General features: G+C 40.9%; 1 protein-coding gene across 2 annotated transcripts in view; it reads left to right on the forward strand.

The window, feature by feature from the left end:
• The window catches only part of ANKRD10 (ankyrin repeat domain 10), a 38,398-nt gene extending 24,609 nt beyond the window's left edge, over positions 1-13,789 (forward strand). The window contains exons 4-6 of one of the 2 annotated variants that reach the window (XM_082494655.1): positions 5,103-5,338; positions 9,105-9,200; positions 12,109-13,789. In XM_082494655.1, the coding sequence (XP_082350781.1) occupies positions 5,103-5,338; positions 9,105-9,200; positions 12,109-12,593 (817 nt within the window). In that variant the 3' untranslated portion in view covers positions 12,594-13,789. The remainder of the gene's footprint in view (positions 1-5,102; positions 5,339-9,104; positions 9,201-12,108) is intronic. The other variant, XM_082494656.1, reaches the window with a different exon arrangement.
• Positions 13,790-24,993: the final 11,204 nt, after the last annotated feature.

Below are 24,993 nucleotides of genomic sequence, written 5' to 3' on the forward strand. Positions count from 1 at the left end.
CTTTCCTCAACTTTTCTCATGGATTTTTTCTGTTTAGAATAACTTTATAATATGAAAATGTATCTTCCCAATTACATTTGTCTTTCTTCTTTTGCTTTGGAGTTAGCATCTCACACTTCTGTACTTTGAGGAAAACAATATGTCTTTATCGTTCCCAGCTCCTGGATTTTAGCCTACAAGAAGACTGAGGGTAAATAATATTGTGCTTCATAATTCTAATTTGTTCGTCTGATAAGAATTACATGGAAAGAAGAATAAACTATAAAGCAAAAAAAAAAATACTGCCAAGTGAAATAATCTTAACAGGACTCACTGATTTTTTAAATACTTGAATTGCTTTGGAAATGATGCAAGACGTGTGTTTCCTAGGCATAGAGTGAATTGACTTTCTGACCACTTACACAGGACTAAATGCAGTTTTTGGAAGGTTAAATGAGGAATTTTTCTCCTGTTTGTCATTTCATGCCATCATGTATGTTCCTGTCTGGAGTGTAGGTGCCAAAAACAGAATGATATTTCCAGAGCTTTAGTTTTCGGTGTCCTTTCTTCAGTTTTTCCACGTGTTCCTGTAGCTGGACTGAAGTCCTTCAGAGTTGTCTTCATTTTTTGACTTTTTATTGGAGAGGGAATTAAATTTTTGGAGCACAACTGTCTGTTTTGACAGTAACTAGGCCAACCTTTAGAAAATACTGCACCAAGTCAATGACTGACTAATCATAAAATGCATGTAACTTTTCAAGGCTTAGCCTGACTTTCTTTTCTATAATACAACTTTCTTCCATCCTTCCACACCTTCCTTACTGGTACCTTCTTCCTTCATAAGATCATCTTTGAAAAATAGCAGTCTCTGTAGGTTATTATTTGCCTAGTCTTTTTCAGCTAGGTAGCCTAGCTTAGACAAAAACCCTGAAAAGAAATACAAGCTTGTCCTCAAGTTTATCATCTCTGTTGGGGGTGGGGTGGGGTGCGCAAAATCCCAAACAAAAAACCCAAGCCCACCCATCAAACCTGCAAGAAATTTCCTTACTCATTTTTAAATTCTGAGTAATGCAGTTACAGAAATGGAGCTGTTGTATTTGCAGTATGATTAGCAGTAACAGAAGGGTAGCTTGTCTGAAGATTTAATATCAAACAGTGTGTTCTGGAGTTCGCAGCTTACACTATTTCAAGGTGTTTAGGGTAAAAAGATCAAAACTAAGACTGAAGGTATTTTTAACTTAGAAAAAAAAAACCAGAGGATGGGTGGAAAAGAAAATATTTTTTGATATGTGAAATTTTGAGGTTTTTCCATCCATGTTTTCCAATGGTTTACATTTCTTTTGGTCACTGCTTTTCTTCCACAGTCTGGGTCTTGAAGTTGTTTTCAGTTACAATATTCTTTACCTAGTCAAATCCTTTTTCTTTATGTAGGCAGCTGTGAGAAATGAAGACAAATACCTTTCAAAGGAGATTGCTAATAACTGAAGTGGTTGAAAATTTTATAGTGATTACCTCTTTGAGTTTCCTGCTTGTTGATTTATTTTTTTTAAGCATGCAATCCGTGTCATGCATAGTCTACTTAACTGACAATTCATTTGGCTATTACTAGTCCTCCTTTTCGCTTGATAGTCAGTTTACATATAATTACAGTTCATAACCAAGGACTGACATAGGGATTACACAAAAGAGATTGAACCCCTCTTAGTCTTTCATGCATTGGGGCAGTGAACCATTTCTATTTTCATTCCTATAATAGAGTCTGCTTACAATAATGTCTTTTATGTGCTTAGCTTATGGAGTAAGCTGAGGTAGCTGCTTCGTTTACAAACATTGGCAGCATTTGAGGTATACCATATATTGCAGATTTAGTAACAGGTGTATGCCCAGTTCCTTGTAACTACTGCTGTTCCACTCCAAGTCCAGATCAGCACTTTTGAGGAATGGTCTAGTAGATGTCCAAGCTTTTTAATTCATTCAAGAACTCCACTCATTCAAGAACTCCACTTCAGGGTTTCCAGAAGGACTGTATAAAACTTTATTTTTCTGTTATGCACTGAGAATCCTCACAGTGATGGCAGTATTTCTACATATTTTGGAAATGCTTACAGCTATATCAGTCTGGTAGAACTGTGTGATACCTGTTAAGAGCATTTTCTTTCCTACTTAGTACATGTAGCTAATTGAGTTAGCCATTTTTTCTTGGATTACTTGCATTTTGTTATAATGAGCCAGTATAGTACAGCTAGTTCTTGCTGCCTTTTGTGTTCCCACTGACAGGTTTTTTCCTCCTAGAAAAGGCTAGAAAAATCAACTAAAGAAGTAGGTCTTTTTTCTTTCTGGGCTGTTTTTGAAAAAGTAAGACTCCAGAGTTTCTGCCAATTTTGTCAACTTCTCCTTTTCTCCTTCCCATTAATATTGGAATGCAAGCCAGTTTAACTGAAATTTGAAAGTCCCAGAATATTCAAGCTTCAATTAAATTAATGGAAGTTGACAACTGGATATAGAGAAGATACTCGTATTAGTGTTCCCACTGAGACAGAGTGGAGCAAACTTAGCAGTTGTGTTCTCTTTCATAGCAGTTGGCCAACCAATTTCTAGAGTTATCTAGATCTTGTAATCTTTTATTTGATCGAACTTTTTTTTTCCTCTTCCTTTTTTTCATTATTAACTTCAGAACACAGGGAGTTGTCTTGAAATTGATAGGCTAAATTCAGACTCAGATTTTTAAGAGGCATTTCTAAACTCAGAAGCAAGAATGTTCTCTCCAATGCACTTGAGTCCCTTGAAAACCTATGTAGTGCTTCCAAAATACTCCTGTAGAACTAATACATCTTTGTCTACCTGTTAAGAGTAAGCTGTTCAGGAAGAGGTGGGAAGGGGACAGATCTAAAAATGTCAAAGGTCGTTACATTTTAAAATCTGACAAACACTAACTTAAAGTTCATTTATTTAATTTTTGGGAGCTGTAACTTTTCTTTGCCAGAGTTCAGTCACGTAACCTTATGCACTTGCATCTTAGTTTATACATCTCCAAATGCCTCTGGCAACTTATATTGACATTCCTTTGGGAAATGATGACTTAACTGTTGTCTGTCTCATAGTCCATTTTTTTTAAGGCAGAGTTACCGTTCAGTAATATTTGCTGAGTAATAGAATTACTTGCTCCTTGAAGTTTTATTAACTTAGGTGGTCAGTCAACACCATATTGTTTTTGTCATTTTTATGTTTGCATAACTTTAATTTGCTCTTGCTTAGATTTCCTTTACTGTCCTTTGGGGGATTGCAAATTTAAAATGGATTTCAGAGAACTGAGCTATTCTTTTTGACCAAGATGGATATGTTGACATTTCTGTTTCTTAAGTTGTTGTTGCAATGTGTTATGTCTGTATGCTACATAAGTAAATTAGAACTGCTAAAAGAGCATTGAATGTTGATTAGCAGGGGGACCTCAGCAGGCCATCTAGTTTAGCATGGGAAAGGACTGACTATTCTGCAGAATTTCTGAAATGATAATCTGCTCTTAAAATGAGATTCAGCAGCCTTTGTACTCTGAAACTTTCTCCTAATGCCTGACTTCAAATATCCTTTGTTCATGTTAATCCTATTCATATACTGCCTGCACTGGATGCACAGAATGGATTATTCTCTTTGCAGCTATCTTTTAGGTATTCAGAACTTGCGCCTCTACCTTGAGGTTTCATTTCTTTTGACTGACTAGGTTTTTCATTCTTCTAAAGTCTTCCTTTCTAGACAACTCTTGGCTGCTTTTCTCTGGGTTTTCACTAGTAGTCCAAGTAAGTGGTGACTTCGAATACTGTAGCATGGAATGAAATTACCATGGTCTAGCCTAATGGTTTTTCTGATTCTTTAGTATTTTGACTTACTCTTCCAAATTTTGTGCAATCCACCAGTATCCATTTGTGGAATTAGTCTTGCTGTAATAGTTTCTAAAGATTTTTTTAGTCTCCTTTTTATAGCAAATAAGTTGCAATGATCTAGGAAGCAGATCTGGGCTTTGTTCTTTGTTTTCTTCACATGATTTGAAGTGAGTTGTTTTCTACTTCATATGAGTTTCAACAGAATCAAGTCTATTAATCTTCTGAATTCTTATTCTCTTGGCTGGTCTGTTTCTGGATTTTTAAGTAATGGACTTGTCTAAACTACTGAAGCCAAGAAACAAAAATTCAATTTTCTGACTAGTTAGATCCATCTGGAAGGCTTAGGAAAGATTTATTGGCATCTTTGGCTTCACAATCTAGTTTTGTCATTTGTGGCCCTCGTCTCCAGTTTTATGCACTTTCTTATGAAGTTAGCCTGTATTTCTAAGCAAAGACATACTGTACGTTTGTATAAATGCGAGTGGTACAGCAGTCTTCCAAATTAAACCTCTACATCTCTACATGTCCCACCTGATTTCATTTATAATCTCCTTGATGCATTAGAATATCCAAAATCTAGTGCCATTGTGTAGTGCACGGAAAAGTCTTGGTTCCAATAACAAAACAAGTCCCAGCACTTATGATGTCACACACTTTGAAATGAGAAACAAACCAGAAAAAAAAAGTATAAGCAAAGCATACCTAAGTATAGCATCTTTTATCTATCTTTTTCTGTATATGTATATATTTTATTGCTAGGCAGAATAGTGATGATGTTGTTACCTTAGAAGCCAGAATGCCATGGACAATTGTCAAGTCATGTTAAGTTTGTTTTGAGTATTTGATCTTTTGCTCAAGTTAAAGCAGTAGATTGCAGAATAAACTGCAGAAGATGGTAAAATTGAAGGCTTAAATTAGTCTGAAGTTTATGTAAAGAGCAGATACTTCAGACTATTTTAGAATAAAGAATTTTGAGAACTTTAAATAGGAAGATTTTTTTTTAAGACACATAGTATATTGATTTTATTTAAAAGTGTATTGTCTCCCAAATTTTGCTTAGAAGCCAGATATATGTGCGAAAAGTTAAGTTAGTTATAAAACTAAGTTTGATAACTAATTTCTTAATGGAAATTTGCTAAGTGTATGTTTTCTCTCGTCACCAACAGATAGATAGTCAGTAAGGGCAGCAGCAGCAGCAAGCTAGCTTGATGAATGAGTGTAATTCAGTTTCTTTGTATTGTACAGCTTGAGAAATGCCAGTGGCCTGACAGCAGCAGACCTTGCACATACCCAGGGCTTCCAAGAATGTGCCCAGTTTCTCTTGAACCTCCAGAACTGTCACCTGAATCGTTTCTATAGCAATGGCACCTTAAATGGGGTTCATCAGAATGCAGGTCCCAATCCATTCAGTGGTGGGACAAGTCGAAAGAGATCCTTTGAAGATACGGAGTCTGCTGGAGTAAAGAAGGCTAGAATGGAAGGTGAGACCCCAGAGGTAAAAGGGACGGGGTGATACTGTTGCTGAGAAAGGAAAATAAACATTTTAAAGCCTTTCAGAGTGGATCTTGACTATTATTGACAAACTCATGTACAGCTCTAAATTACATATTAACACAAGAAGCAGATGAATACAATTATTCCATGCCACAAGATCCCAGTTCTCCCTGTCATCATCTTGGTGTTTTCAGAAATTTCTGTTTCCAGAGAGTGCTAAAATTACATGATGCCAACGATAATATGTGGAAGAGCAGGAGCCGAAGTTAGCTTCTCCTCCTTCCTCAATTTCTTCTATTTCAGGAGAGCTAAATGATGTTGCATTACAAACATGCCCAGATGTTCTGATGGTAATTTTCCACTTCAGGATTCATTCACAATTCAAAGAACTGTTTGCTAGATAACATGGATGAAAGAAATTGAATGCAAAAAGATTTCTCAAATTGAGAGGGATTATGTCTGTGACATTAGGTTAATATACCTTAAGTTTCCAGGATCATGTTCCAAGGGGAACTGATATCTTACAGGAGGATGTAAGACTAGAATGGTCCTTAAGATTCCTATTCAGCCTTGCGTACCAGGGATACTGCTGCTTCCTCTGCCAGCAATGATGCGATAGTACAACCTCAAAGATATATTTTTTGGTGGCTATATGAAGAAATCTTTTTTTTAAATCTTACAAAAACTTTGAATATCATGGTAGAGAACATCCTCCACTTCCTTTCTGTTGCTTAGCCATTAAAGTCTTATTAAAAAGAATGCAGCATTCTGCACTCAAACCTCGTTTCTCTTTCCTGTGTCTAGCATCAGGAAGGGGACTTTGTACGTCTTCATTGAAGACACTTCCTTCAGTTAAAGTTTATATTGTTCTAACAGATGTGACTTTCAGTGAGCCAAATAAAATGGGCTCAAACTGGGCTTAATTACAGATAGCAAGAGGGGAACTGAATCTTAAAACTAAGTTTCAAAATATGACACGGACAACGTAAATTATATCAATATTGGCACTCTGTAGTATTTGCTTTAGTACTTGCCATCCAGACACCGTTTCAACTGTACCAGGGTCAGAGGTCTTAATGGGGTACTGCATAGCCAGTCATAAATGGGATATGTTACTTCATGTAGTTGGTCTAAACTGTAAGTAATTTCATGATGGAGAAGAGTGCCTACGCAATGAAATGCAAGACTGCTTTTCAGGAATAGTGTCCTTAAGTGGCTGTGTAGAATGAGAAGACTTATGTGGTAAACATGCTAATAACAGCTATGGGAAGATGCTTTCAATGCATTCATGCTCTGTTACCAGGAGGTGCTGCTTGAAGTCAAAGATAGATAGGTGTCTTTTTTTTTTTTTTTTTTTTTGGAAGACCTATTCTTTCTGAATGTTCATAATCGGCAATGTGTGTTAGTTTCAGAAAATGGCTCCAATCTAGTCAACAGGTAGCATTTCCCCACAGTCTGTGGGAGTGGCACTGGGCTAGCTATTTTTATTCTGTATGTCATTATGAAATAGTATCTGCATTACCTTTCAGCATGAACAGTTGGTCCAGTGGGTAAGTTAGATTGAGCAGACAAATAGACAATACATTTAAGTGAACGAGATCTCTTAAGCAATTACAGAGATGTTACAGAATCAGAGTAGGCAATTTTTTTAAATGTTTACCCATATGACATTTTAAGACCTTTGCAAACAAAGCCAAAAGCTTTGCTGGGTTTGCTTGAAGGTTTGTAGAGTAATTAGGAGACGCACCCCAACTGCAGAAGCTGAAGTTTCTAATCTGACGTGTCTGCCCTCAGCATCAGTAATATCTATCATGTCAGTGTAAAAAGTCTATTGAAGTGAGAATGAATCACTGTTCTTGAGACGCTTTGTAAACAACATATCTGAGTAATGAGAAGTCATCAGTACATCGTTGTGCTGAGCTAACCTTACAGACAAGCCCAATTTTTTGTGGTAGTTTTGCCCTTGCCAAAACTACACTGCGTCTGTTTTCCTTTAAAGACTATTTGCATAGGAGATTGCAGATGTTCAGAGAGTGCGCAGGTAACCTGTATTTGCAGGGAAGAGTCAGGTTTTGGTAGGCATACCCCAAACTAGAACAATCACTGCTTTGAAAAAAACTTCTTGTGACCAGACACAGTATGTGCCCCTTGCAAGAACCTGTAAGCAGTAGAGTTGGAAGAAGAAAAATACTTAAGCTGTGCTTCACCCTTTGTCCTGGAATAGCTAAACTGGGCAGTGGGTGGGGGTTACATGTAATTTGTTTATATGCACACGTGTATGTGCTAATGGGTGCAGAGTATTAAAAAACCCTTCAGCCTAAAATTAAGCAACACTGGTACATGATACACCGTGATACAAACTAATTACTCACTCAAAAGTAATGCAAAAATGAGTTCCAAAGGCTGAAGCTGAACTTAATAATTCGGTGGCCGCTTTCAGAATATATACCCAATAGGTTTTAACTTTGACTTAAGAACTTAGAGCTGGATTTTATGTCCACTTTCCTGAAATCAATTCCAGAAATTTCCCCCTGCTTCCTGGGCTGGTTGATAGAGGGGTGGTGCGCATGGCCAGATTTGATCATGATGCACACCAGGCCAGCTGTTCACAGCTGTGTTGGTGGCAGTCCTCACCTTGCCCCTCTGGTTCGTGGCCCTTGGCCAGTTGGCTTTTGCGCTGTGCTGTACGTGCTGCACACACTACTGATGTGCTGTACACAACTGGTGACTGACCGTAGCATTGTCACCAGCCTCAGCATGGCTGCTTTTAGGTGGTCTCTGCGAGGTGGAGATGGGGGCATTGCTAGGTGTACCCTTGAATTGGCCAACATGAAACTGCACTTCCATATTCCTCTAGATAACTAGAAAAAAAATGTTTTTCCTTTCCTGCTTTAGGGTGATTTGCAGCCCACTGATCCCAGGGCCCTGGTCTCTTTTAAGCCGTGTGTGATCTCTTTGGCCCTGAAACGCTTTAGCTATTGGTTAATGGTCTTTAAAAACAAGTAGTTTGTGTTGTGCCCAAGGTAATGAGAGCTGACTTGCAGTCTACTAAAGTAGCCCTTTATAACGTAATATTCAGGAGTGTGTGCAGTGTACATAGAAAGGTGTGTTAGTGTCAGTGTGAGAGCAGTGCAGGGTCTGCTGAGATTGTACTGGAGCAGTGCTTTGGGTGGTGGGTATAAGAGATAGTGAAGTCGAGCCCAGCTGCTTATTAAAGCATTTCCCACAAAAATCTGACCACTTGCCGGCTTTTCTCAGCAGGCATATCTCCTTGTTCAGCTCTTGAGGGGGTCCCTGGAACAGTCTGAGGTGGTGAATGGGGGGTGAGTTAGTGGGAACTGGCCCTTGGGAGTGAAAGAGGAAGCAGTCCGGACTGCTAGGAGGCAAATGTGAGGTGGAGACTGCGTTTTATCAGTCAGGCACCCTAGCAGTAAAGCCAAAGCGTGATTAACTTAAATTGCTCTTCATTCAATCTATTAGTACATATAGATGCATATAGTACATTGATATGTAGGTGCAAAGTCTGATAGGTACACTGGGAATTCTCCGTTTTGAGGGATTAAAATGAATGTGCGAGTACTTAGCATTTACTTATTCTGCATTTGGAATCTCAGACATGTCAGAAGCTTTCAGATGTGAAAAATTTATGTTTCTTTGTAAAAAGCTTTTGCTTTAATAATCAAAGTATTCATCTGTTTGTTGGCTGAGTTTTCAAGTGTTCACCAATAACTAAACGTGACCTTTTTTTATCAGCTTACAGCTTTGATGGCTTAATACCGATGATGAATGGAGGAGTTGAGGATGATGCTGACAATATGCACGTTGATAGAGAGTTTGCGGTTGTATCAGGTGGGAGTGGACAGTTTCCTGTTAACTACAACAACAGTCAAATGGTCGAAGACACCAAACAACAGGAGAGTACTTCTGTTGGACCAAAAGAAATTGAAATATACACTGTTTCTGCAATGCAAACGCCTTGTCGTTGCAAGAATCAATATGCATTTTATTTTTAAGTATAAAACTTAGTCTTTTATTTTTGCACATTGTTGTCTAGTCTTGAAAACTGTTGTATTGCTGTAATACCCATTATATTGAGGTTTTAGTAGGTATCTAAAATTAGCTGTTCCATGCAGTATATCGTAATGGTGAAAGAGAAGGTTTATTAGTAGTTTATTACTATTTCAGATAGAAATCCATAATGGCTGTTTCACTTTTAACCTGAGGCTTGTATTACGTCGTGCCTTGCTTTTAGTTGCTAAAATTTCAGGTTAAAAGAAATTCAGAAATAATTTAAATTACTGATTTCATTTCCATTAAATAGATATAATTGCTAATAAGACTTGCTAGGGAAACATATCCTAGTGCTTATATAACTTTGAAAGTAATGTATGTTACAACTAAACTATATTCAAAATAGTTTAACAAATAATATAAAGAATAGTCTAGACATGTACCATGTGTTCAGAATTTGTTCAGACGCCGTGATATAAGTGCAGGATCCAGCTATGGGATTTTTTATGTAAATAAAAAGACGGGACATCACAGGTCTTAAACTAGTATTTGAGACTAACATACCTTGGAAAACAGTTTTTGTGGTTTGTACCGATCTTCCTGAAACAGTCAGAATGTTACTAGTAATAGTGAATATTAATGCTCTAAGTTTTCTAAGGGCTGTTTGATCAAGATGCTTTTGGTAACCCCAGGATGTGTATAGACTTTCAATGAAAACTGTCTTGGGTCAGCTTTTTCCATGCACTTTGTAGGTAAAGGCATGGAGTTACTATGATTGATAGTGCATTATTACATTCAGAAATGAATTTCTTACTTTAATTTGTTCTGGGATAAAGATGTTTATGCTTTGTACCACAGATCAGATTCACCAAAGGGAATGATAATTAATAGATATTTTAATATATTAGGAATAAATATATATGCACATATATAATAATCAGTACTTTAAAAGTAGACTATGATATATTCCAGTGATAATTACTAAGTGTTCTTATTTATGGAAAAAATATTGTCTTTCATAAATGTACTCTACTACTGCAGGTGCTAATTTTTAACAAATAATAACAGTCTATAATTATCACTAGAAGTATTCATTACCTACTTTTGCATATTAATGAACAGTAGTGCCACTTTTATTAACTTTGATTTGGCAAAGCCAGCCTATAAGGATTTATTTTTAAACAGTTAAAATTTTGCACTTTTCCGTTAATAAACACTATATGAAATCCTTTCTGTGCGTTTTCATCACTGAAATATTAGCTTTGATGTCTTGATGGGTTTGGGAATTTTTTTCCACTTTCAATAAGAATTTGTGGTTAGTGAGTTCAGCTGATGTGGTTACTTTAACTCTTGTAAGGACTAAACAGGAAACTCCAGTTAGTACATACAGTGAGTTACAAATCAAACACATTTCTTGGCATTATGTGTTGCTGTATGTGAAGTATCAGCATTGTAATCCGTATTTCAAATAGTATCCATGTGAAGAGCTGATAGAGAACCAAATCTTGAGATTCTTCCTTGTCAAACAGTGGTATTCATCACTTAAACAGGAACCCAGTGTTTTACAAATGTGGGAAGTTTCCAACAGACTTACTGGCTTGAATTGGAAGTACACAGTAAATGCGATCCTGTTTTGCACATAGGTTTATGCATTCAGGTATACATAAACATATGTGCGTGTATCCAAGGATAATAACGGAATGTAAAATCTTTAAATGTCACTGTCTAGGTCTGTAGTTTCTATGTTTGCCTTGCTCATCTTTACCAATATAGATGTAAATTTTAGATACCCTTTACCAGTAGGTATTTTTAAGGCAGAATATATCACCCATTTCTTGTGCTAGTACTTTGAGTACCACTGCAAAAATATACATTTCCGACATACTGATAAAATCTGTTTATGGAAATAAAAAATATTGTACTAATTACTAAATTCAAAGGAGAAATTGCTTTAAAACAGTTGTAAGCGGTTTTTGCGTGCACATTTTTAGAATTTTGTTTCCTCCTACTAATCTTTTTTAGTCTTCTGTGCACTCTGCTGTTGCTGTTGTATGGCATATTGCATGTGGATTGTACGGATGTTATTATAAACTTACCGTTAAATACAAACCTGCCTAGTATGTTGTTTAGCAAGCTGCTAGATAAATTGAAGTACTTTCTGAATCAAGGAACTTTCAAACATTTTATATTAGCACCCCAACATAACATTTCTTTATTTGACCTATTTCAGTGTATGCTGTACTGTGAGAGTTAGCACCAAAAAGAAAAAAAGGAGCCACAGATAAATCACAGCTGAAAAATAAAAAAAAAAAAACAACACAACCCTTCGCCCTCTCACAGAGACTCATTTCTTGCATGGACGTAATCTTTCATCCCAAGAAGGCATTGCAGTTAAGGTGGAAAGATGCTTTTTGTTCCACCTTTCAAAACACTGCCCAGAATGTTGTCTGCTACACTTATTTCATGCAGTTAAATGAAAAAATTCTGAGAAGTTCACCTTGTCTTTGCAAGATTAATATAGGCATACCTACACATTAAATGTAGATAGATAGTTGCATTTTCAACGTGAGAATCCATGCTACAAGCTTACTGGTCAGCTGTCATTACATTGAACTGCCTATACTGTTATAAATAAAGAAAGGGTAGATTTATTTTCAAAGCTGTGTACGGAAACATTTTTTAAACAAGTGGAGTATAGTGGAGACATTTTGATGTGTTTCGATTTATTCTTAATTGTTGGTGACAGGTGTATTTCTTAATGCAGATATGAATAGCAGTAGCTCCATATTGAATGCACTGACAAATGGATGTGCCATCAATGGACATTTGGATTTCGCCGCCGCCCAACAGCTCACTGGGATGGATGCCAGGCGTGAGGAGTGTTTATCATTAACAGCTAACGGAATAATTCCTGGAATAACTTCTCCCAGTAGGCATCGAATTCATACCAGTAATGGCACCGAGGACCCAGAAAAAGCCATGAATAATTCCACCAATATGTGTGGTTCTCTACACCTGAACGGGAGCCCGAGTAGCTGTGTCTCTAACCGGCCCTCGTGGGTGGAAGACCCTGGAGATACTTTGCACTATGGACACTATCATGGTTTTGGGGATACTGCTGAAAGCATCCCCGAACTTAGTAGTGTGGTTGAGCATTCCAATTCTGTCAAAGCTGAACAGAGCTATGAAAATACTGTCCTAGGCACAATGTATTTGTATCACGGTTCCTAGATGAACGACCTTTATATTAAACGCATATTGAAATTGCTACCAAATGAAGCTGGGGGGACAGAATCCTCACATAGCATTAAATTTGAAGATTGCAACTTATTGCTATTTTTACACTTTGTTTATACGGAAAGTAAACCTTTAATTTGACAACCTTATACAGTAGTTGTAGTTAGTTGCATGTATGGGGCTTATTTAGTGATAAAATAGGTGCTGTTACAATGGAATGTTCATTATTTTCTCTTTTTTTATTATGGAATGTTCTGGTTTTGTATTTTTTTTTATTTCTAAGCTTGTGAACACTATCTTTCCCTTTTTAGAGCTGTTTTCCCTTTTGCTAAAACAATGTTTAACTGAATTTTGTGAAGAAAATGTTACATATGTGCATCACTTAGAAGTAAAGATTTTTCTTTTCCGTATCTTCTGCTGAAGCTATGGTAGCAATATCAACGCCAGCTCTCACTATGCAAGGTTGAAAGTGGCAATCTTCTGGAGCTTCTCTGACTTTATAGTTTGTATGTTTGGTATAATTAGGTGTTCCTCTTTAAATTTTTTGAACAAGTTGTTTGAAAACGCAGAGACAAAATTGGAAGAAGTTACCGTTTCACTTTCGTAGCGTAGAAGTGCTTTTCGTTGTTGTCTGGCTCTTTTGCATTATAGAGTAGGGGAGTGGGCTGCCTTTGTTCGGTCGCGGTGGTCAGGTGTGCCTCAGGTTGGCTCTGAATTTGTGGTGGGTTTCTTTGGCTTCTCTCCTTTATATGTACGCTTGATATTTTACCATAGCTCACAGACCGGAGGCATGTTGGCACTGTTCTGCTTTGTACGCGGTTTAAAATTGCTGTTACTTGTTATAGAATTTGCCAAGTCAAAACATTTGAGTTTGACTGTCTTGGGTATACATTTATTGTCCTTTTTTTAAACATATGCTTTGGAAATGTAATGTTGTGTACTCTTCGGGCTATGCTCACGGAAAATACATTGTATTTAAAGCTTAATACACAAATCAAAATTCATATAAGTGCACTATATGAGCACTAATAATATAAGTTGCTGCTTTGTGTTATGGTAAGTGAAGAGTGGGGGAAACTATGGTAAATGAGATAAGCCCTCTGAATTGTGTTGGGTTTTTTGTTCTTGTTTTGTTTAAAAAGGGACCTTTACAAATTGGAATTTAATACAAATAAACATATTACATTGTATCTGAATATTTTGTTTAGACGTATTTTATTGGCAATTTGAGCATGTCTGTAATAGTCGTTAAATCACATTTCTCCATAATCTTTCTCAGTGCAGTGTGGGTTTTCTTGATTTTGTCATTATGTGGAAGCAAATGCGAAGAGCCCAGTAAGTTGCCCTTCACTGAACCACAGAAACATGTACTGGATATTCTGTATACGAAGTTTGTATCAGCCTTGAACTCCAAAAATAGGTTAAAAATACCGGTTGTCTGATTTTCATGGAAATTACACTCTCCTTCAAAGATTTTTAGGCAAAATGCAACAGAGTACAGAGAACTCGGTGTTTAAATAGGCTTTATGTGGTTCACTATCTACATACAAGATACCCGCAGTGTATTCAGGTTGAGAATAGCGCTGGTAGGAAAGTTGACCGGACTTTTTGCAAATTGTTGGCCAGACCAGCAAAACTCCTCTGTGCCTTCTGGAGACGAACCAGGCCATTAACGAAAGCCGAATCTCGCCTGAGACAAGCTGTTCCGGGGCATGCATGTAACCACTTGCCCGCGCTCCAGCGACCGCGGCCGGGCCCTGTCCTTAGCACATTTAATTTGGTGATGTAGTGCCCCGAGGCATGTGCGCCATTGCCAACATCCTAACACAAATGGGGACTTTGTTGTCACATTTGGTTTGGGGATCTTTTCAGTATTTGGAGAGCTTGCTGCGTATGCTTTCTTGTGCTTCTGCAAATAAATCAAAGCAACTCGCAGTTATAATAAACACTGCCATTTTTGCATACGTGGCTATAAACTGATTCCTAAAGGATTTTCTGTGGTTAACAACTAAGTTTGCACATGTCTGTTCCGATGGTAAAATTTTAGGTACATAATTTTAGCGTGACAAGATTTAGACTGTGTTCATAAGGCAAGGGTTTTAAAAAGATGTGTAAATTCAGTTTTCATTCACTTGCTCTTCGCGTCTTTTCACCTAAGAATACCTTGGAAGACGTTATTTCAAATTCAGAGAGAGAACTTACTGCTTTATTTTAAGAGGCACTTCTTCGTGTGTGTGCTCAGCCACATGCTAACAGAGAGGCAGATTTCAAGGTCTGTACCTTGTCAGGCCCCGTGGGAGCTAAATACTAAATTCTAATTAAATGTAGAAGACCAGTGAAGGCCGTACCATGTAGACAGGCTGCGTGGGTTTCCTGGGTAGCTTCCTTTGCTGCTAACGTTGCAAAAGATAAAAGTCTGAGACAGAGTATTCCTCGGCCAAGACCCGAGTTGTTTTAAAACATCAAATAATTATTCTATAAGAAATCTCAGAATGCCTTTTTACAGGTGCTTTTTGAGGCAATACATGTGCTTACAGCTAAGGCCATCTAAAGCATTGTTTTTAAATCATTACGTAAATCTTAAATAGGACATGAAATAGGGAGTCACAGCATGGTTGAGGTTGGTGGATACGTACCTGAGCGTTATGGTACCGCTATGAACCCATACCTCCCTCACGGGAGAAAAGGTTTCTTCTGTTTAATTGGAATTTCCTGATTTTCAATTTGTCTTATAATTCCAGCTAACATGTGAGCAACAAAACTGTAAAAGTAATGAACATAACAGATCCAGCTGCCCTTCTGGGGAAGGGGCTGAGTTCGTAGGGGAGGGACTTACATCGTCAAGCGTGGAATGAGTTCTACCAGGCGTTGCCGTGTCTTTCCATACATAACTACGGATGACAGAGAGGCGTTTTTTTTTACATGTCTTACCCTTAAAATACAGAGGACTTTCCTGATTTTGCTTTCTTAGACACCAGCTGACCTCGCTTAAGAAGCCCGGTAGGGCTCACAAGCTTTCTCCAGTCCTGCGTTAAAAGATGTTTCAGATTCTGCTAACGCACAACAGGGCTGAGCCATTTTAATTACGCTGCGCTCTGCAATTGCTGAAAAGACTGCTGGTTTTTAAACCCTTGGAGTTAAATTCTCACAAGTTTTTCATTTAGCAAGCGCCATGGTATTGTAGGTCTGATAGTACTCAGGCCTTTTGTCCAATTCTGGAATTTTCAAGGCTTTTTATTAACCGAATGTTGTTTGAGCTCGGTTCTCCAAAACTAGTTTACTTTCTGCCTGGATTTAACTCAATAGCACCACCATGAATTTCATGTGGAACACACTAGCCAGTTATTCTCATCATCCTCCTGGTTATCTCTGCGGCTGAAACTCAATTTTGTATGAAATTGCAGATGATTTCTTTCTGGCTTATGTAGATGTTTTTGCACTAACCGCCCCTCCCCCCCAGTGTAGCTTCACTCCTATTTTGTTTTTCAAAACCACCCGCAAATTTTGCTAGAAATATAAATAAGTACATATTCAGGCATTATTTTGATATGGAGTATTTCTGAGCAAGTAGTTGAAGTTTGGCGATGTTGGAAGAGGGAAAAGGGGAGTGTTACACAACTTCATGCGCTGTTACAGTCTTTAATATTTTTAAAAATTGATCCCCTGATTGCAGATCAAATATTAGTCTGAACTTCTAACAGTTGTGGAAGAAGGCTGTCATTTGAGATACATATTAGATTAAGGTGAGATGCTGCTCGGTTCAAGACCCATTGCAAACCCTTTCAGACCCTGAGAACTTTTCTGAACATCGGTCTTGCACCTGACTCGCATCAAATCCTGATCCATGTCCAGATGCACATTCCATACGATGGCAAAAGGCTCTCGGTGCGTCTATTTTACTAAACTCCTTTAACAAACTATCATCCTCCTGCAGTCTGAAGTTGGACCCCAGCTTAATAGTTATAGCCACGTTATAAATCACTGAGGAGCTTCTGCCGTTCCCGTTACAAATGTAATACACCCGAAAAAGCCGCCTCGCAAAACATCGGTCAGTCCTGAGCACAAACCAAACCTAGAAAAAGGAATCCTTGCTGTCCCATACGCTGGAGCTGACCTACGGTAGAAGCTTTTATCAGTAACGCACGCTTTCTGAATCACAGCACTCTTCTCCCTCTTATTTTGTGCCCAATCAGTTTCTTCCAGTCGGTGAAAAACGTCACAATTTGGGGGGGGGGGGACAGACAGCCAAACCCACGCCGTCCCGTGGTGGCATAGGCAGGGCAGTACGTCCTTTCCATCCCTTGACCTCCTGGGCAGGTGGGGCACTGGCAGCAGTGGGTAAGGACCGCTCCTCCCCTGCTTGTGCCACCAGGTCTCACACACGCTGCAGCTTCCCACGGCACCTTCAAATCCTGATAGATTTTCTTCAGGGTGGTTACTACCCTGGTGAAAACCTTTTCCCTTGTGCTTTCTAGGGATGTCTGACAAAAAAGTAAACCACCACAAAACCACCCGCAAACCTTCTCTGGCATTCTTATAAGTGAATTTTCTTGTTATTTGTTTCTAATGCTCAAGTGCGGCTTCGTGTAAAGTTACAGCCCAAACAAATTTCTTGGAGCTTCAGGGAGGAGGTCCTCGATGCCTGCCTTCGGGGAAGGTGAGCTGGGGACGGATTTCCTACAGGGCTAAGAAGAAAGGAAGGGCAGAGAGGAAATTTCCCGTGCTGGGCAGCGCTGGGAGCTGCAGCCACCCTGCGGCAGCAGAAGAGGCGGTAGTGGAAGATGGCACCCTGGGAGCATCCCGTCCCACTGCTGCCACTGGCCTGGGGGATGCAGGACCACAGGGCAGGAAGGCTTTGAGACCCAACTGAACCAAGAAAATTTGAAAAAGCCCCACATCTTGTGTAAGCAGGGTTTACTGACCCCGGCAACTGGTAGCTACATTTCTGCTACGCGGCTTAATGACTCGCAGGTATTTCACACCTCTCCTTCCCTGCCCGGAGTTTCCTGCCTCCAAGTGGTGACCGGCTGTTTACAGGCAAGGATCAAAAGAACTCTGGTTTAAAGCAGATGGTTTATTTTAAAAGCATATCTGCCTGTAATTTTTTTTTTTAAATACACTGCAGTAGTTCATAACAGTACCGTACACTTGGAGTATCCGAAGTAAAAGCTTTGCCACACTCAGAATTGTACTTTTTCTATAAATAGCACCAGCCAAGAAGCATAATAAATGTTACTTGTGATACGAGAATAAAAGTTAGGCATCCTTTCTCCCTCCAAAAAGCACAAGTTTTAATGAGCAGCTTCTTTTTGCTTCTGTGTGACTCAGCTGCACTTACAGATCTCGATAACCGTTTCCAAATCAGCAGGAATTAGCCTCAACTGGCTGAAGTGGAAGCAGGAGAGACACGCGTTGGACGCTGAAGTCAAGTCCCCTGGCTCGATCGCTAATCTGGGCAGCGTTCCGCAAGGATAATAGCCGAATACCTGGAGCTGAACAAAATACCAAGCTGCATAGTATTAATTATATTTCTTCTTGCCGGGCTAGAATTGTAAGTTAAAGAAGAAAAAAAATGTTGGTCTGAGTTTCTCTTCCTGCAAAGGCGGGATGTAATCTTACTAGAGAGGAAATGCCGCGTATTAATAGAGCTCTTCTCTTGATGTTACTGAAAGGTCAAGCATTGTTTGTTGGTGCTAGCCAGCAGGTCGGTCTCACCAAAGACACGTGTGCTTTCCGGTGACAACCGCAAACTTAATGGTGTCGCCAGGTTTTGTTAGGGGGAGGAGAAATTGAGGTTTCTTCGCTTTTGTTTTGTTCTCGCTGTTTCTAAAAGGTGGTGTGAGTTGGACCAAGTCCTCAATAACATTAGGCACATAGCTTGGAATCTCAATTTATTCTGTTTTATATTTGACACATTGTATAATATAGCCTGTTTTATAAAAATCAGTACCAAAACCACAAATTAGAGAAGTCAAGTAGGTACACGATTTAAGAAGAACCAAGCAAAAAGTATGTGCGTGATGCAGAGAAGCACTTACTTAAATAGTAGTTCATGGGATCAAGCAGCTCTCCCGACAATAAGATGTCCAACCAGAAAATTCTGCAAATTCTAGGAAGTATAAAACCCTCAGGATTTTTTTTATATAGTATAGCTGATAAAATGCCTGTAGAATTTATTTATTGGACTATATTTGTAATTAATGTTTAAAATTTGCATTTTCAGCTGAAATTCTGGCATTGATAAGTCAGGGATGTGTCTTCCATTAGCTGATGGGTTGGATGCTGTCATAGGAAGAAATTTTTCACTCTGAGAGTGCTGAGGCGCTGGAACAGGTTGCCCAGAGAAGCTGTAGATGCCCCATCCCTGGAGGTGTTCAAGGCCAGGCTGGATGGGGCTTTGAGCAACCTGGTCTAGTGGGAGGTGTCCCTGCCCATGGCAGGGGGGGTGGGACTAGATGGTCTTCAAGGTCCCTTCCGACCTAAACCATTCTATGATTTTATACTAGAAGCTGTCATCATTTGCCAGATAGATTTTCACTCCTCTCCCTGGAGCATCTTCCTGCAGACACAAATTGGCATTGCTGACAGTAACCAAGTACAACCTTTGTGTAAAGAAGTTATTGTCACATGGGCAGAGGGGATCATCACTTTTTTGAGCACGTAATTGTTCTTTTGTGGTGCACATGAGCAATGCTGCATCCATTGGAAAGGGTAATTGTCCTGCGGCCTCTGGTAGATGGCAGTTTTACAAGAGGCAGGAATATTCCAACTACTGTATCAGGATGAAAGCATGACCACCACCTCTGGCAGACCCATCCTTGCCCTGGGACCAGCAGCTCCTCCCAGTACCTGCTGCCACGCAGTCTCAGTGAGCACATGGGCTGCAACAGCCCCATATTTCTCAAGGTGCTGCTCAGGTCCTCACCGCACAGCGCACGGCCCCAACCAGCCAGACGTGTGCCAGCTGGGAGCTCTGTAACCAGGTTAGCATGGCACCAAGCCCAAAATAATAAGCCCTATTTATTAGGTCTTTGGTACTCTGCCTGAGGTTAAGCCTGCCGTGGCCTCGACAGGAAAAAGGCAGAACAGCTAAAGGAATAATCCCGCTGAACCCAAAGGCAGGAGAATTAGGTCATCCTTCAGACTCAATTTGCATGGTGAAAAGACAGCGGTACGCACAGGTGACCTCTTGCAGAGGACAGCTGGGTAGTGTGAGGCTAAAGGCAGCAAACATGAACATGATTGCCCCATCCTGAAAGAAGTTCAGAAAACGATGGCGAACTGGCGACACGGTGAGGGAGAAGGAATGGAAAGGTGACATCCTCGGTACGGGTGGCTCTTTGAGAAGGACATTCTCAAGGACTTGACAGAGCTTTTCCAGTATACAAAGATGCATCAAAAAACCCAGTGACGAGATGAGATGAGATCCAGTGATGAGGAATCCTGAGATTTCAGGACCCAGAAGAGGAACACAGGGCAAGCAGCAAAATGAGGTGATGAAAATACTCAGCCTGAGAGCAAAGTAACAACCTCTTTGCCACAAACGGCACCAATAATTTTATTATTGTTAGTGAGTTTTTAAATTACTGAGTGAGCTGTCCTAGAGCTGTCCTGTGTCTCCTGTAGAGACCTTACTATGCAAAGCATTGAAGGATTTCAGAATAGATGTGCTCCCAAGCTGTGTAAATTCAGATGCTGGACTTAAAATTCATTTGTACCAAATTCGAGCAATTTATCCACTGCCTGGATAAATTCAGACGTATTATACCATTACCCTCGTTCTGACAGGAAAACCACTTAAAATTACAAAGGCTGAAATCTGCATAAAGCAAAACTACTTTTGAATGAAGATAAATGCTCCCAGAAATGGTATTTAATTTCATGGCATCCCAGGACAAGGCTTGACACCAATTTATGCGCAGGCTCTCAAACCTGTAGCTTCAGGTGCAGTGTTTCTGGGAGCAGTAGAAGGAGTAGCAGAGGAGGGGAAAAGCAAACGCAAAGACCAAAGTCTGCTATGACCAGCAAGATAAAACCTTTCCAGAATTAGAGCAGAGTTACATATTTCACAGCCATTTGCTTTCCAAAGGCCGAAGTCCGCACCTGGCGCAACCGACACACGGTGCCCATTTTACCTGACACAGGTGTTGGGTTCCCCTCTTGCTGAAGCAGCAAATAAATTTGCCCAATCTAAGCATAACGTGGGCTCGAAGAACTGCCAATGCTGGTTCCTGATGGCCAGGAGCAGGGGTCCACAGGGGACTGAGAGGTATCAGAAGGTCTCCAAACCTCCAAGTGATCTGTCACCACCTCTGGTGCACCATTAAAGTGCCTGAAAGGTATGTGAATTACTGTATATACAGTGAGTCTGAATCTCGTGAAGAGGTCAGGAGGTCAGGGCAGGAAGGTTCTCAGTGCCCTCAGGGCCCAGGCAAATATCACCTGGAAGAGGTAATGGGAAGTCGGTGCCCTCACCGCCTGGCCTGGCCCTTGTGCTGGGGGTGCCCTGCGCTGGCTCGGGGGGTGTCAGGGCAGGCTGGGCTTCACTTAGGTGCCCTCCCTCATCCCCACCTCTTCATTCATGCACGTGTCCTACCCCACGTGCCCCCTCATAGCAATGAAAGACACTCGGTGTCTTACACAGCTGGGTACTTGCTGCTATCTGAGCTTTCTCCAGGCATCTCCTCTGATGCCCGCCTTCCGTACAACACGGAGGGCATGCTCCCATAAGGGTGAGAGCTGCCCAACTCCTCCTCATGGCTGGGCCCACAGGTCAGCCCAGGCAAACTTGTGAAGTGGAAGCTGGCATGTGGTGGGTGCCTCCTGGTCATCCCCAGGCAGCCGGCATGGCTTCTTCAGCTCTCCTCTCCCTGCAGCTTCTCCCGTCTTCACCAAGCATTCACCTTGCCGACACTCCTGTGGAAACACCTCTGCTCTCCCCTACCAACCCATGTGACTAAAAACGTTCTCTCATCTCCTCATTATTCAGTTATTTTTCACAGAATCACAGAATCTCCTAGACTGGAAAAGACCTGTAAGATCATCTAGTCCAATCATTAACCTAACACTGACAAGCCCACCACTAAACCAGGTCCCTGAGCACTATATCTACATGACCCTTAACTTCGGTATCTCTGATGGTGGTAAATGAAACCTAACCTAGCTGAGCTCCATATGAGTTGCTGCTGAAAGACCATTTCCTACCCTATCAATTTGATGTATCACCCTTTTCCCACCTCCTCCTTGGGCTCCTTCACTACATGTCCAACACAAGCCATATCCTGCCACTTTCAAGGCCTTTTGTTTATTTCCAGCCCTTACCACCCAACACTCAGTACAGTCTGAACTTGCTGACTCTGCAAGGGCCATCTTGCCAGCTCTGGCACCCACTTGTCAAATTTTTAAGCAAACCTCTTCATTCTTTTCCTGTGCAAGCTTCCATGCTTGGGAAAACCCTCCTTTCATGTCTACTAAGGCGCTTCACTGTGCTCCTTCAGATGGTCCCCTGAAAAACTGCCTTGAAAGCCGAAAACCCCCCACTTTTCCCTGGTTTTAGGCCACTAATGGGTTGGTACTAAAACCTATTATTTTGACCAGCATTGCCCCCCTGATTTTTTGCACTGCCTGCCTGTATCTGCCAGTCATCTCTTGTCCCAGATGTGGTTTACATATACTTTGAGACAAAAATTGATTTTTTTTAGTTGCATGTTTAGATGGTGTGTACCACAGGGAAATTCTAGTCTAGCGACAGGGCTTCCAGGAATGATAGTAATAATGACGACAACAGCAACAACGCTAATAAATTAAGAATATAACCCAGGACTTAAGTACTCCATGGTATGATGGGACCAAAAGCCACGGAACACTGCAGCAGCTCCAACATCTAGTGGCAGTAACACTGTGATGTAGTCTTTTCTCCTTTGCTTTTACATGCTCTCCATAGAAACATATTTGAAAATAACAATTAATATGTGTGGTAGATTATGATTATTTGCAAGAAAAGGTTGATTTATTATATATTTAAGAACAGCCTTCCTCCACATCCTGCTCCTGTATTTTGTCAGGCTCAAAATCTCCTTTCTTTACCTTATCTCAGGTCTCATTGTCAGACCCCCTTCCGACTTCCCACTCAACACAAATGTGTAGGCTTCCCCATCCATCATTACACTATTTCTTGTCTGCAGCCAGGAGCCCAGCTCTGCTCTCACCCTCCTCCAGAGTCTCTATTCTGCTGCTCCGTGAGGGTGTGCAGAGTATGGGCGATACCCTAAAACTGATGGGGAAGAGGCACTGGCAAAGACAGAGAGAAAACTTAAATCTGATTACTCCAAATCTGTTGGGAAAAAACAAACAAACAAACAAACAAAAAAAAAAAACCAGGAGAAGAAAAAAAAAAAAAGAAAAAGAAAAGAAAAAAAACCAAAAACCACAAAACAGGAAAACCTCCCAAAACAGCAAGGAAAAACAATACCTAGGAAATAAAACCCAAATTGCACAGCTATGGAGATGCAGGGCTCACAGGATGCCAGCTGATGGGAAGGAGGTCTCAGTCCCGGTGAGGGCTGGACGTTCACTTCTTTGTGGGAACCTGAACCCCGCAGCACGCCTCTGCAGCGAGACGCAGACTCTACATCCAACTTCCCACCCGAAAAGGGTTAACCGAATCAAACAGGACCGAAAGAGAGGATAACCAGCTAAGTCTTTGAAAGAACTCTTTTGGGGGCTACTTTGTCCCTCTGTCCCATCACAGCATCTGAGCCCAAAGGTGAGCAGAGCCATATAGCTCTTCTTAGCAAGATGCAGCGTGGCCACTTCTTCACAGGTGCCTGTGGCAAACAGATGTTTCCCAGCCCTTCCTCGGGCCGCTGACAAGGGACATTTCCCTGCTCAGCAGAAGCCAGGGATTGCCGGGGGAGAGCAGGTGGCTTTTTTTGTAGCAGGTCAGAAGCGAGCTCCAGTCAATCCCGTAATTTCCACTACGGAGCTTTTCAAGGAGCTGTGCTGGTACAGTGAAATCAAAGCACCTCCTCAAACGGTGAGGGGAGGAAATTGGGAGAGGGTTGGGAGAACAGATGTTTTACACAGAACAAAAATGGGAAAGGACAAAAGCAAAGTAAGTAAGGCATTTAATGAGGCCCCAGCAAACACTTGGCTTGAGCAGAAAGGTCTGTACACTCCCACACACCGCCTTGCCAGCTCCAAACAGTTAGAGGTGGGTTTCGGTGTACTTAGGAATCTCTGAAGGATTTTAATTATTGCCCATCACGGCAAGGGGAGCTTAGCATGTGCCTTGTGCAGCATTTAAAATGTGGGAGGTTGTTTTTTTTCTTGCAGAATGCTACATGTTGAGTGTAGTGGTTGAGTTGGTCTCTGGTTGCACCTACATCTCCACTGTGCACGTCAGCTCTGGTGCCCTCTTGAGAACCTTCTCCCTGAGACTGCTTTGTACTGTAAGTGGGAATGGCATCATGCCAAGGAGTGCGTTCTGACTTGCACGGGGGACTACAGAGTGCTTTTTCTAAATAGTAATTTGCTATGCTTTAGAGCACATGGACTATGGGAACGTATGGGCCTCTCTGCACAATTTGGATGCTAGAAAAACAAGCCTTTGTAAGGAAAGAAATAGTATTGTATTGGTGAAGAGACAGACTGAGTACTGTGCCATATCCCGGAACAGAGCTTTGGAATTAGGGAGCTACTGAATGAACTGCAACTACAGTGAAACGGGGAGGAAAAAAAAAAAAAAAGAAAAAGGCAGAATCTCATCAAATACAGACTCAATAAATAAAACCAGCAGGTGTCAGTTGGGGTGCACAAAAAGCCAAATCCAGAGAGAAATGAACTGCAATTAGCTGAGGAGACTGAAGATTGTAGAATCATAGAATGGTTTGGATTGGAAAGAACCTTGAAGATCATCAAGTTCCAACCCCCCTGCCATAGGCAGGGACACCTCCCACTAGACCAGGTTGCCCAAGGCCACGTCCAGCCTGGCCTTGAACACCTCCAGGGACGGGGCCTCAACAACCTCTCTGGGCAAGAAAGATAGAAATGCGCTTTCTATTGTAATGTCCAAAAGGAGAGCAAGTGTGAACATCTATTTCCCACGGCCATCAGGAATCGGTAATGGCTCTCCACCACAGGCGCTGAGGCCAACCTGCCCAGCGCCATGCGAGAGGAAAGATCCTGCACACTCAGTGGTCTGACGGGGGCTTGGGGCTGGGCAGGAGCAGCAAACACACCCCAGCCCCTCGGTGCAAGCCATAGCCACCAGGTCATACCCGCTGACTGAGGAGCTCTGTCTCTCACTTCCATAACCCTTACACGGCTCTCGTGAAGGGCTGAATCATCTATTCTCGCCGCCGTGATTAAATGAACAAAGGCAGAAGAAAGCTCC

Source organism: Vanellus vanellus (genome assembly GCF_965231255.1).
Source record: "Vanellus vanellus genome assembly, chromosome: 1".
In the NCBI taxonomy this organism is placed as follows: domain Eukaryota; kingdom Metazoa; phylum Chordata; class Aves; order Charadriiformes; family Charadriidae; genus Vanellus; species Vanellus vanellus.